We start from the raw sequence: 14,716 nt of genomic DNA, 5'->3' as shown, positions 1-14,716 counted from the left end.
AGCTGGCCAACTATATCAAAGTCATCCCATATCTGGCCAGTCCTATGCTCAATTTTATCTGATTCATTAAGAATTCTATTGCTTCATTATACATTTTACAAAGGGACTTTGTAACTGCAACTTAACTTGCTGCTTTCAAAGTAAACCTCCATACTTGGCTGCCCTTTTGTCCCTTTGTAAAATGTATAATGAAGCAATAGAATTCTTAATGAATCAGATAAAATTGAGCATAGGACTGGCCAGATATGGGATGACTTTGACGTAGTTGGCCATCTTAAATATATTGCAATATATGGACAAACAATCCCTGTTTTGTTTAAAGGGTAAGGCATTTTTTAGTAGCAGTATGCACAAAATGTCTCTGTCTTAAATATATTGATAATGGGTTGAGTGCAGAGGACTCTTGTATTTGACTATATGTATTTTGTGCTCACAGCCTCATTGCACCCCCGCCTAATGGTTTTAAAAAATAGTGGTGAGCACAACTTTCCCTTGTTTTATATATATATATATATATATATATATATATATATATATATATATATATATATATATATATATATATATATATATATATATATATATATATATATATATATATATATATATATATATATATATATATATATATATCTCTATATCTCCTAAAATATGAGAAAGCCTGTAGATTTTGACAGAACTTCATGCAGGTATGGGATCCGTTATCCGTAAACCCAGAAAGCTCTGTATTACAGAAAGGCTATCTCCCATGAACTCCATTTTAATCAAAACTGACTGGTACAGGAAAACTTCGATATATAAACTTCATATCTGTAACAAGTTCATGATCAGCAAAAACCTTGATTGACCATTTTATTCCAGTTCTCACAAGCTGGTGTCGTGTTTAAGCCAAAATTCTATCAAAGCAGATTAAAATATTTAAGGAATGTCAATTTTTTTTTTTTTAGACAGTGGTTTGTAAAAGGAAGGCTTTTCATTGCTAAATTAATTTTGCAAATTGAAAAAAAAAAATCCTCTTTCACTTTAGGTACGATATAAATGTGCGGGACCTGATGTTTTCTGGATAATGAATCTTTCTATACTTTGGATAGCCATACATTGTATGCTAAAAAATTACTTGAACATTAAACAAACCCAATAGGATTGTTTTCCCCCCCCATAAGGATTCATTAATATCTTAGCTATGATCAATAGTGAAGGACGAATTTTGTCTGCAGCGTAGAAATATTCGCTGGCGTTAAATTTTTCGAAAGGCGGAAATTCAACGCAAATTTGCGCCTGGCGAATAAACTCGACCATCACTAATGATTAAGTACAAGGCACTGTTTTATTACCACAGAGAAAAAGGAAATTGTTTTTTTAAATGAATGTTATTTTATTACAATGGAGTCTATGGGAGATGGGCTTTCTGTAATTTGGAGCTTTCTGGATAACTGATCCTATAACTGTATTGTGTTTTTGCATGACAACTTCAGCTTTCATATTCTGCTAAACTATTTAGACATGAGAACAGCACTTAAGCAGGAAAAAGCAGGGGTTTTCCTGCTTGGGTACTATTCTTATGTCTGCCACTAGGCAGCACGACTTGGGTTGTATTGAAGTACAATGAGAAGGGGAGAATCAATAGCTGTCTCAAAGCAGTTTCATCCTGAAGTGCTGGCTCCTTCTCAAAGCTCAGAATCAGGCTCGATTCACTGAGATGGCTGCCCACACACCAATATTACAGCTAAAATAAATACATTTGCTGTTTCAAGAATACAATTTTAAATGGTAGAGTGAATTCTTTGCAAGTAAATAAGTGAAATTTAGAAATAAAATGTAAATTTCATGACCAAATCCTTAGCAATGCAAACTAATCATTCAGCAGAGGCGTCGGGTAGCTGCAATCTGGTTACCTTCCCATTGTTCTGATGACGGGCTGCTGGGGGGAGGGATCGGGTGATATAACTCCATCTTGCACTGTATCATTAAAGAGTGACTGACGTTTATCAGAGCATAAATCACATGGTTGGGGGCACCTGGGAAATGGACATCATGTCTAGCCCCACGCAAAATTTCAAAATTAATTATAAAAAATTGTCTGTTAAAAAACTGATTTCAGTGCAGAATTCTGCTGGAGCAGCACTATTAACTGGTGCATTTTCTGGCAACAGTATCCCTTTAAGTTTTCTTATTTTATTAAATAAATCTTACACTAACATTTTTGTGGCAGTTTTAGGTTAAAAAAAAAAAGTAGAATAACTCAAATGTTAAAAATGTTTACAAGCCCCACAAATATTTTGTTAAGCCGCCATTTACAGTTATTTTAATGATGTTTGTGAACCTCCGTTGTCTGAGATTGGGCAGCTTTATTAACGTATTTATAAAGCGCCAACATATTTCACAACGATGCACAATAAATGGGCGTATATATACACAAATACAATCAATAACAGAGGCCCCTGTCCAAAGGAGCTTATATTTTAGGCCCATTTTTGCTCCTAAATCATTCGTAACCATTGTTACTTTGGGCTCGTGTTTAGGATTATAAACATGTTGCCACACTTCAGTTTTTCAGCATCCTGATAGAGGTCCTCTAGCAGTACTCACCTGTATGTATTGCCCTGTACAGAGCACATGGCATTTCCACTTTCCAATGGAACCCAGACATGGGAAACTGGTTTTGCAACACAAAATGTGGGTTGGCTTAGATCCAAAAACTGTGTAGTAATCACAAATAGCTGTTACATCACATTCCAGGCAGTTTTACATTTTTTGTTTGCAACACACTTTTTTCACACTGAATGATCACACACCAGTATTTGATTTGTATGTCTTTCTGTGGTCTTTTCAAAATGCATTTACAGAAAAGACAATACATGTGTGGGATCTAATATCTGTAAACCATTTATCCAGGAAGTTCTCAAATGCCATAATATTTTCCAGATTTTTTTTACCATTTAATATTTTTTAATCAGGCCTAAGAATTGGTGCTCCATATTATGGAATGACTGAATTTGTTCTTATCATACATCTCTTTTTCCTACCGGCTCTAAAGGTTGGCCATACATGGCCCAATAAAAGCTGCCAAAAGGGAAGCTTTGAAAGTGTATGGGGGCCCTTCTACAGGCTTTCCCGGCAAATATCTGGATGAAAATCAGACAGTTATTGATATAAAAAAATCCCGTCGGATTGAAGATCGCACTGATTTGTTGATGCGGTCCTCGCACTGACCACCTGCACCCCCGTTGTTGTGATCTGATCGTTGGGCCATCAGGCCAGTGATCGAATCAGCTTGATATCCCCCACTCAAGGTGGGCATATCGGGGCAAGATCCACTCATTTGCAACCTCTCCAAACAACAGATCTGCCCATGTGTGACCATTTTAACACAGAGTTAGTTTCAAATGTTCTGTACCCAAGGAAGAAGCACAACCACACAAGATGACAAACAGTTTTAACAAAAAAACTATATTTGCTGCCTTAAGGCTGAACTCCACAAATGATCCTTGTCGGATCCGTCGCGATGCAACAAAACATGAATATATGAATATAATGGGAGTGATAGAAAAATCACACTGGCCCTAAAACCAGGATGACCAGACCAAAAATGCTATGGAGCTGAGACCCGCAGTTATAATAAGCCACACCTAGCTAACACTTTGTGGTTTCACTCATTTCAGTTTTTGGTATTTTCCTTCATAGATTTCCCTTAGTACAGTACGTGGCCTCTAGTACCCTTAGGGGGTACTATTTATCAATGTCCGATCAATCAATATTTTCTGAAAAAATCTCTGACCAAATCCGCATGGGATTTTCGGCTTATTTATTAATACACTTTCCTGCAAATTTTGTTTGGGGGAAAAATCCGAAAAAATTGTGAAAAATCAGATTTTCACAATTTTTTCTGTTTTTTCGCCCGATTTTCATGATTTATTCGGATTTTTAACGTGATTTTCATGATTTATTTGGATTTTTCCACCTGAAAACTCAGATTTGTTATGTTTTTTGCCCGAAAACTCCGAAACCCAGCGCACATCAAAAAATCAATTGACTTATATGCAACCTCGATAGGTCCGAGATGCCGGATTTTTTTATTCTGACTTTTCCATCTTCCGGGTTTAATAAATTTTAAAAAAAAAAGTGATTTTATAAAAAAAAAATCCAGAATTTTTCGTGATTTTTGGATTCAGAGTTTAGTTAATAACCACCAAAGTGTTATGACTTTTCTTGGCTGCCAATTCCACAGAACCCTGCCTGTGAATTCTGTGATGTAACTAGATGCTTCGAATCCAGGATTCAGCCTTTTTCAGCAGGATTCGGCCAAACTGAATCTGCATATGCAAATTAGGGACGGGGAGGGAAATTGCATGACTTTTTGTCACTAAACAAGGAAGTAAAAAATGTTTTCCTCTTCCCACCCCTAATTTGCATATGCGTAGGATTCGGGGGTTTCAGCCGAATCCAAAATAGTGGATTTGGTGCATCACTAGATGTAAACGCAGAACACCAGCATATATAAGGCCTTCATTTTTTAAAGAATGTGCAGAGCAAGGCCTTAGAAAACATTCAATATTTAAGCAATATACAGGCAACACTACATTTTATACCTTGTCTACAAATACCCACACATTATTTAAACAGGAGAGCAAAAATAACCCACTTGGATGCCCCTAGAGAAGTGAGAGAAAATAAAAAAGAAAGCACACACACAATGAACATTTGGTTTTATAGAGAGTTTAGCTGTGGCTTTTGGTTTATTGTACATGCTTTATTAAAATGGTTCCCATATTTACAGTATCTGCAGAAAACACCTCTCGCCGCTCCAGCAGACAAGTGCGCTCACAAGCATACATACTACTCCACCTAAACATGAACATCAGACTATTCCAATGAAATCAAGCATTGTTTGGGGAGACACTTACAGTCCTACCTCTATGTACATCATCATAAGTATGGCAGTAATACTGAAGATTCCTCCTTCTTTCTGATTAGTCAGAACAACAGGACTCCTTTTTTTCAGTCAATACAGATCAACTGAAGTAACAAAGCTGCTTGTAGTGACTGTGGATTAATACATTGGGGAGGGGGGGCAGTTTCCCTTAAAGCAGTTCAAGTCTGTACAAGAAAAATAAGGCACATACCTACTTTGCTGCAGTTGAAGCCTGTTTTCATTTCTACTAAATCACAGGCAACAAAAACGGCAAAGGGTGTTAAACTTGATTGGGTGTAGGAATTGCAGAGAAACATCTTACAATGTAATTGGAGGTTTGCCTATGAATACAAGGAGTGCATTTTAAACCCTTTCCGATTATGGTGATAAAATACTTCAGCCCAGTCGGATACTTTCACCTGATCTAGACTGAGACAATGAGACGACAATGCCTGGCATTACTAGGGAAAATCTACCACTTAAAAAAAAAAAAACAAACAAAAAGAAATAGAACAATAGTTGAAAGTAGTGCAGACTTAATCGGATACATGTATTTATGGAAAAAAAAAAAAAAATCAAGTTTTCAAAAGTCTGAACCAAATACCACATCAAGAAATGTATACTTTCCCATACACTTTCTGATCTGCGAATCATGGCTGGTTCCTTATAAAGCCAAAGTGGAGCTGCTCCACAAATAACTAATAAAATATGTAACAATGCACATTTCACAATCGATTTCCTGAATCCCGTTTCATTAACAAGGTTCTGTCACAGAAAGATCAACTTTTGGAGGGGGGAAGAAAAATGCTTGGCAGTGAAGGTCATAATGCCTAGTATTAAAATCTTCTTTTGCAGTTATCACGTTCAATTCTCATTTCCCTGTACAAACTGTGGCGAATATTGTGGAGCACAAAACCTCCTCATTATTATGTTGTTGGGAAAGACAGTGAAGTTCCTGAACGGCCCCTGACTTTGGCTGATAAAGTTCAGTCCTGCTTTGTATGGTCTCTGACATCTTCTTCGTCTGTATATTCAGATGGTTCTTCCCCTGGTTTCAGCAGCCGACCAACATATTCATACTTATCTGGGAGAAAAAGAATATGATAGTATTAGAAACCTCAAAAAATCATTGTGAACAAATAAAACATCTTTAAGAAAAAGTAAAATTTAATTTTAAAGTGATGCGGACACTTCTAAATAACACAAAAAAACATCACAATATGTGAACTTGCACAAGCAGCCCAACAGCAACATACACACGGTATCCACTAGAGTTCTAATGCAAGACTAGAAATATCTCTTGCTAGAAAACAACAGCGATGTGTGGAAGTTAGAAGATAAAACGCTCCTGCTTTATTCCACTGGAATCATAACATATTTTTATCCATCTATGACTGGCATGTGATATGAAAGGATAAGTAAACCTTAAAAATAAGCGAATGTAAAATGAATGAGGGTGCTATTCTAAACACTTTTACATACAGTGAGCCTTGCACATGCCCCCCATAGTGTAACATTAACACTGCAATGCTTAACCCTTGTTATTAACTCAGTAAATATTGTATCTCAAAGTAAAACAGACTCCTGTGCTTATAGCCTTTCAGTACTTGAAGAAAAAGTTACTTTAACACATTTCCCTGATTTTACATCATTTTGTCCTTTTCCCCTGAAAAACATAAAATAGGGGTTCAACTGTATTTAAAAAAAAAAAAAAAAAAAAAATCCTTGCTAGTTAGTAATATTCACCCTGTAATGGAAGTGACCTCCCAGTGCACGCTAAGAAACATACATATTAGGGATGTGCCCCAGCTTACTCATAATACATGTGTGATGTGGATCTGCGAACATGTCCCCCAATCCAATATCACACACATTCACATAAAGAGCAAGCTAGGGTACTGTTAATTGTTTGGGGCTTTCCTACAATACACAATCTGTTAGCCTGCCCCTAGACGCCCTTACTGAAGTAGTTTATCCGTGACTTCATAACAAAGACAACACAAATCATCATCATGGCAGAAAACCTAAAATCACATCCGCCAGCAATTCTGCTCAATAACGGAACCCATGGGCCATGGATAATCATTAGAAATATAAGCATGCTATACTTATCTTATATAAAGAAGGTATAATACAAACAAGTTGATGTTGTTAAAATGTCATGCAGCGAGGATGGCAGGTTTTGCCTCATTCTAAAGCTTACACACGCACACACGCACGCACACACGCACGCACACACACGCGCACACACGCGCACACACACGCGCACACACACGCGCACACACACGCGCGCGCACACACGCGCGCACACACACGCGCGCACACACACGCGAAAACGGTGTCTTCCACTTCCAAGTCTACTGGCCCACTTCAAGCAGCAACTGAATTGTTACAACAAAAGATCCACTCATACTGGTAAATTACAAAAAAAAAAAAATACAAATTACCTTTAAACTGCATTTCCCATTCCCGAACACTTTCCATCTGTACAGCGTTTAAGTCAGAGAGGTCATCATATTCATCTCGCAGGGCTTCTTTATCGAGGCAGAATGTCGCTAGTCCCCTGGAAGCATCTCTACCAGCAAATAATCCATATGGGCCATCTGTAAAAGAATTATACATTAGCCTTACTGAAAAGCTGGGTAGTTTAGTTTGGAAAGAAACATTGATAAACATTCACCTGCTCCAAGAAAGGCCAGTAAAATTAACTGCAGGAAAATTCAAAGGGGGGCAATTTGCTGCAGTTAAATCAGATTACAGATTTATTTGCAGCGAACAGTCTTTATCGGGAGATTTGCCACCCACAGTAATAAAGATTTAACTGCGGGCAACGAAGCTCCTCATATGCCACCACCCTTACTTCACCTTAATCTTCAGCATAACTGTCAAAATTAAAAAGTAACTAAAGCCATAATATTTGCATTCATCCAAATACAGAACCCCCCAAAAAAAGTTGCCATTCCACCCCCCCCAAAAAAAATCTACTTTGCATATTTTGCTTTAAAGGGTTTGCACATATTAAAGTGACTTAAACCTATCACATAAAATTCCCTCCATCCCCATGGGAGGTACTGTCTAAAGTTTGGCGATTTCGCCAAACAAGTGTATCTCTCCCCAATATGCCCACCTTCAAGGTGGGCGATATTGGGCTGATCCGATTTTGGGCCCTAGGGAGCAACCATCAGATCATAATTTAGGGGTGGTTGGATTGCGGGACTGGATCAACAAACAGATGTGGCCTGTGATCTGACGGGATTTTTACCCCTGCCCGATCTACAGCTGGCTGAGTGCATATTCAAATTTGAGAATAAAATAATTTGCATCAATTGTAAGCAGACAATTGTTGCCTTCCATTGTCTTGATATTTAAAGACAACTCGGGCTTTAAAGGTTTGCAGGAACAATTAGGAATTGGCTATATCCCTATACAAGTGAAGCAGTTAGTCCTGAACGTATTCATCCAGCTATTTCTGTACTACAGTACCAAACATCTTTTAATTTAATTCATTTTAATTCATAAAGTACTAACATACTGTGCAGTGCGGAATTACGAAAGGCACATCTCATCTTTTAATAGTGAAATGATCTAATCTCTGTGTATGTTAGTATTACATAATGACAGTGTATATACTTGTCTAATGTGTAATGCTGTGTGCCAGGTAACTTCATATCTGGACTTGAAGAGCGGTTGCTGCTTGTTTGACGTATCTTTTATATATTTTAACCTCGGGCTTGTAATAATTGTTTTTCTCCTTGACAAATCATTTTAGCCCATTTTGTTTTTCCTCCCATGTGGCCACCCTGCACTTATAGTAGTATATAGTAGTATTAGTATCTATAGTAGTAGTAGTTCTAGCAAAACACTGGAGATATTACCAGCCAGACGGGAGGTGCAAGGAGGGAGTGCCCACAGACAGCTTTAATGTTTAGAAAATAGCAGCATACCTCTCATTTCCCAAGTTTCCAGATCAGAAAACTGGGCCAAATTCATGCCCCATATTTGCCACCTCATACTATCAGCGTATTTTGGAAGTGGGAATCATTTATGTAGCAAGTTATATCCCCATACCACCCTGGTGTTACACACAGGTCTATATCTTTTACATTATCAGCAGATTTAACAGTGCAGCACTTGAAGCTGTAAACGAGGGAGATAATAAAAAAAACTAACCCTATATATAATAATAGTATAAATGAATATTAACTAAAGTTTAAATCTACTCTAAATTTAAATCTAATCTACTACAGTAAAGAAGAACAACATTTGCACTAGTATCACTCGGAATTACATGACCTGCAGCCTCAAGTTTTTATATGGTCATGTAACGCCTTGGTGACTTATAATACCTTTTATTCATTTACAGTAGGGGTAGATTATCTTAATATATATATATATATATATATATATATATATATATATATATATATATATATATATATATATATATATATATATATATATTATATATATATACATATACACACACACACACACACATGGTCTCAGAATATCCTTGTTTACATCATATAAAAGTTTAAATTAAAGGGAACAGTAACACCAAAACAGCATTTAAAGTAATTAAAATAGAATGCAGTGTTACCTGTACTGGTAAAACTGGTGTGTTTGCTTCAGAACTTGCTCTTGCATGTTTTCATGCTACCGTTCTTTTAAATGTGAATTGCCTCTAAACAGTTTTAATTCAAGGGCCATTAGCAATGTACTTTCATGTAAAGTTACATACACACAATATATATAGAGAGAGAGGGAGATCACATTGTCTTGCCTGTTTAATTATAATATTACGATACTGACTCATGGCAGGTATTTAGGCCAGTGGTTGCAAAATGCTGCACTTAAAGAGGTGGTTCACCCATTTTATCGAATGGCAACTTTTCAATTGGTCTTTTTATTTAAATAGTTTTTAAATGATTTGCCTTTTTCTTCTGACTCTTACCACCTTTCAAATGGGGGTCAGTGACCATTTCTAAAAAAAAAAACAAATGCTTTGTACAGCTACACATTTATTCTTAATGTTTCTTTTTATTATTTATGTTTCAATTCAGGCTCCTACTATTCCTATTCCAGTTTCTTATTTAAATCAGTCCATGGTTGCTAGGGTAATTTGGACCCAAGCAACCAGACTGCTTTAATTGGAAGCTGGAGAGCTACCGAATAACAAGCTAAATACCCGAAACCACAAATAAAAAATGAAAGCCAATTGCACAGAATCTCGCTTTCTTCATCATTAAGCTTTTTATTCAGCAGCTTTCCAGCTTCCAATTTCAGCAATCTGGTTGCTGGGGTGCAAATTACCCTAGCAACCATGGACTGATTTGAATAAGAGACTGGAATATAAATAAGCAAGGGCCTGGCTAGAAAGATGTGTAATAAAAAGTAGCAATAACAATACATTTGTAGACTTACAGACCATATCTTTTTAGATGAAGTCAGTTACCCCATTTAGGGCAGAGACACACGTGGAGATTTGGGAAGATTAGTCGCCAGGGGATTAATCTCCCCAAACTGCCTTCCCGCCAGCTACAATCTAAATCGCCAGCGGGGTGGTACTCAGAGCAATTCGTTTTCCAAAGTCGATTTAGATTCTAGCCGGGAGGAAGGCAGTTCTGGGAGAATCTCCCCGAATCTAAACTTGTGTCTCTGCCCTTAAAAGGTAGAAAGAGTCAAATTGCTTTTAATTAGCCATTCTATAAAATTATAGAAGTAACTTAAAGGTGAACCATCCCATTAACAGCTGGGCATTATGTTTTTTTTTTTTTTTTTTTTAAACATCAGCGCTGTCCAAAGTTACCAAGGCTAGCCATTAGAATTCAGTGATTTTTATTTTGGTTGTGGTTTAAGTGAATAAAGGATAATATTAAAAGTGGCAGCAGACAGGCAGATAGAAGCAGGCAGATACAGACAGGCAGATACAGACAGGCAGATAGAAGCAGCTTATAGTTGACGTGGACTACAAGCAGGAGACAAGCCTATAGGAAGATGGAGCTGCTGGGAGAGACTACGCGTGTATTTGCAGAGGGGGGATTGTGCAGAAGTGAGTAGAATGTGCCCATATGTTTGCAGCGAAGCTTCACCTCACCCGGCCCATAGGACTTGCTTCCCTGGGTCACATCAAACACTTTCCCATTGACAGCCAGTAGGATCCTGGGCTTGTGCGTGCCGTCGTACTCTCGCAGTTGTTGAAGGGTGAAGTCTCTGCGTTTCATACGCGGCAAAGAAGCGGCTCCGCCCGACCCCGACCCTTTCCAGCGCTGGTAGATTCGGAAAGCCCCGTATATCAGAACAAGCACAAGAGCCGCGTTTAGCAGCAACTCCCCCACAAATAGCCATCCTAGTCCGGACGGCTCTCCTTCGCGGCCCGGTGGAGAGGTACCAGCCAGCTGCTCCTCCACCTCCCAGCTCTCCGACATCACCTGCCGGGCACCACCCGAGTCACCGCTGGCCACCTAATCCCGCACGAGGGAGGGCTTCGCGGGTCACGAGGGAGGGCTCACGCCGTACCCACAGCGCAAGGCAAACCTTAGACAGGCGCGAGGTGGGAAAGTAGACAGCGCCAATCACACGATCCCCGTGTGCAGGGGGCGGAGCAAGGGGAGTAGAGGGCAGCAGCCGCGCAAGCCTACGTGACGCTTACACCAAGCGACGGTGCGCTTGGTCCGATGACGTGCTAAAGTCTACCCGGAAGTGAAGGTTTTGAATGGGTAGCGGCTTGTTCCTATCCTCGGAAAGGACCTGACGTCACGGTCATGTGATCCTAACATGTGACCGCTCCACTGCGGCTTACCTATCCGTGAGCGGCAAATTCAAACATGGGAAAGTGGTAATGGGTTCTAGTGGCGGCTGCGGACTCTTGACAGGACCTGCAACTAAATTCCCATGGTTGCCAACTTGTATTGTAGGTTTAGTACAGGTTGCAACCTCTGGACTCTATAGTTGGTGTCTTGGAGCAACTTAAAGAAATGTGAATCACGGTATTCATCCATTGGTAGCTCTAAACAAACCTTGTCAGACTTAGAATTTCAAGGATTTTGTATGGAGCAATAAACTTAGGTCATAACTAGGGATGCACCGAATCCACTATTTTGGATTTGGCCAAACCCCCAAATCCTTCGTGAATGATTCGGTGTAATACCTTACCGAACCCTAATTTGCATATGCAAAGGGTAAAAAATGTTTTACTTCCTTGTTTAATGACAAAAAGTCACGTGATTTCCCTCCCAACTCCTAATTTGCATATGCAAATTAGGGTTCAGATTCAGTTCGGCCTGGCAGAAGGATTTGGCCGAATCCTGCTGGAAAAGGCTGAATCCCAAACCGTATCCTGTATTCTGTGCATCCCTAGTCATAACTGGGCAGAGTGAACCTGAAATTGGATATTTTTAGTAGACTGCTAAACCCTGGTACCTAGGAGCAGTTCTATGATGTATGTCAATGGCTCTGTTAGAGAAGATCCTTAGACAGGATTGGAATTACCTAGAATTACCCTAGTTTCTATCCCTTTACTGGACCTGTCAGGTATTTGCCTAATACAAATGGTTCCTGTACTGTTAGAGAAGGTCCTTAGACAGGATAGGAATTAGCTTGTTCTTAAATGAACTGACTAGTTTCTATCCCTTTACTGGACCTGTCAGGTATTTGCCTAATACAGATGGTCCCTGTACTGTTATAGAAGGTCCATAGACAGGATGGGAATTAGCTTGTATGAACTGACTAGTTTCTATCGCTTTACTGGACCTCATATGAAATAGCAGTAAAACAGTCTAACACAGATGATGGATTTCACACATCTTATTTATGAATAACTAAGTACTATCTCTAAATGGCAAAAATATGTCCTTTAATGAGTTGCAAATAGTTTTCTATCTATTTAACATACCATAAGGTTAATATATTGTGAGGGCCTGTATAAGGATGAGAAATAGCTAGCTCTATTAGAACAGACTAGAGTCTATCCTTATTTGGGTCCTTATACTGGATGGCATTTAGCTTTGTCATTATAGACTGGACTAATTCCTATACTTTCCTGGTACCTCACCACTAGAGGCATTAGGTCCTTTCTAAGGATAGAAACTAGCTCACTGCCATATGAATCATCTATTTCCTATACACTAGAGGGACGGTCCTTTCCAGGGATAGGAACTAGTCGCTACTGTTTTGAATGGCCTACTTTCATCGCATTTGTTTCAACAAAACTTTATTGACAAAAGTGTTGGCGGCATCTCGCTACGTGTATCCTTTTACTTGGCTGAACTACATTAGAAATCCTCATGGATGCAAAGTCATCAACACCTTCTTGGAAAAGCTGTTATTACTGGGACATGCGTTTAAATCAACAACTCTTCCTGCAGCTTTCGCACGGAACTACAGTGAAACCTCGATTTTAAGTTCCTCGCATTTTACATTTTTTATTTGTGGTCCCACCAATTAATGGGTGCATTTCAATGGGGGCTTTTCCTTGATTTTAAGTAATGTTTTCTCAATTAAAATTGTGTCCTGATGTACCCAAAAACTGCCTTTTTTTTCCCTCTACGAATGTTATTTGGGAAATAAAGAGGTTTAAAACAGTAACCAGATGTATATTTTGCCATGGATCTGCCTGTAAATAGCGTTGCCACCTGGCCCAATGTTATTAATAGGGGAAAAAGATAAATATATAGGAAGGCCGGTATTTTTTCCAGAAAAGGTGGCAACCCTACCTGTAAATGGTCAATTCACCAATCACTTATTGCTTTAGGACAGAGACAAACGCTCAGATTTGGGGAGATTAGTCGCCCAGCGACAAATCTCCTCTTCTTCGGTGCAACTAATCAATCTGAACTTCCTCCCGCCGGCTAGAATGTAAATCGCCGGCTGGATCAGTGTGCAGTGTGCCGAAGTTGCCTCACAAGGAAACTTTGGGCAACTTCGGAAAACAAAGTGTTCCAAGTGCCATCCTGCCGGCGATTTAGATTCTAGCTGGCGGGAGGCAGTTCTGGGAGATTAGTCGCCCCGAAGAAGAGGAGATTTGTCACTGGGCGACTAAACTCCCTGAATCTGAGCGTTTGTCTCTACCCTTAGGTTGTGTATGTGACTGACAGAGAGCCTTGCACATGCCCCCCATATAGGGTTGCCACCCATCTGGGCATCGCATGACATGGCCCCGCTCCTTTTTGCAGCACAATCCCTCGCGCCCTGCCCCATTTGCAGCATGATCCCTTGACCCGCCCATTTTTGCATCACACCCCGCCCCTTTAGTTCCCGCCCCCACCATTGGCCGGTAAGTTTTTTTTTCAAAAGGTGGCAACCCTACCCCCATAGTGTAACATTAACACTGCAATGCTTAACCCTTCTTATTAACATAGTAAATACTGTATCCCAAAGTAAAACAGACTCCTGTGCTTATATCCTTTCAGTACTTGAAGAAAAACTTACTTTAACACATTTCCCTGATTTTACATTTTCCCGGATTTACATAATTTTTTCCTGGTCCCCTGAAAAAACGTACAATGGGGGTTCTACTGTATGTCTCATGTTCTGCATAAACTAAATTGAATAAAATTTAGGCAGATCCTTATATATTGTTGTAATGGGTTCTTGAATTGGTTTTTCTGAACTTCATGTATCACATTTTTAGATGTCATCAAACCTTCTCCCAATTCAGGTTTTTTTTGCCACAGTGACGATGATTTAATATTTTAGACACAAATGGCTGTAATAGTCTGAGCTACAAAATTGTGGCCTTTAGATCACAATAAGATTTATGTCAGTGCATAACCCTTACATAGTGTTATAGACGGCTGTCTGTGT

General features: G+C 39.1%; 1 protein-coding gene across 1 annotated transcript; it reads right to left on the bottom strand.

Moving 5' to 3' along the window:
• Window positions 1-4,712: 4,712 nt before the first annotated feature.
• Window positions 4,713-11,501, bottom strand: pgrmc2.L (progesterone receptor membrane component 2 L homeolog). Its single transcript, NM_001094268.1, is given in 3 exon segments — window positions 4,713-5,996; window positions 7,360-7,515; window positions 11,010-11,501. Coding segments are annotated over 3 exon segments (585 nt in total). The 5' UTR covers window positions 11,341-11,501; the 3' UTR covers window positions 4,713-5,898.
• Between the last annotated feature and the right edge of the window lie 3,215 nt (window positions 11,502-14,716).

The sequence above is a fragment of the Xenopus laevis genome, chromosome 1L, assembly GCF_017654675.1.
Source record: "Xenopus laevis strain J_2021 chromosome 1L, Xenopus_laevis_v10.1, whole genome shotgun sequence".
In the NCBI taxonomy this organism is placed as follows: Eukaryota; Metazoa; Chordata; class Amphibia; order Anura; family Pipidae; genus Xenopus; species Xenopus laevis.
This window is presented reverse-complemented; position numbering and strand designations above follow the sequence as displayed.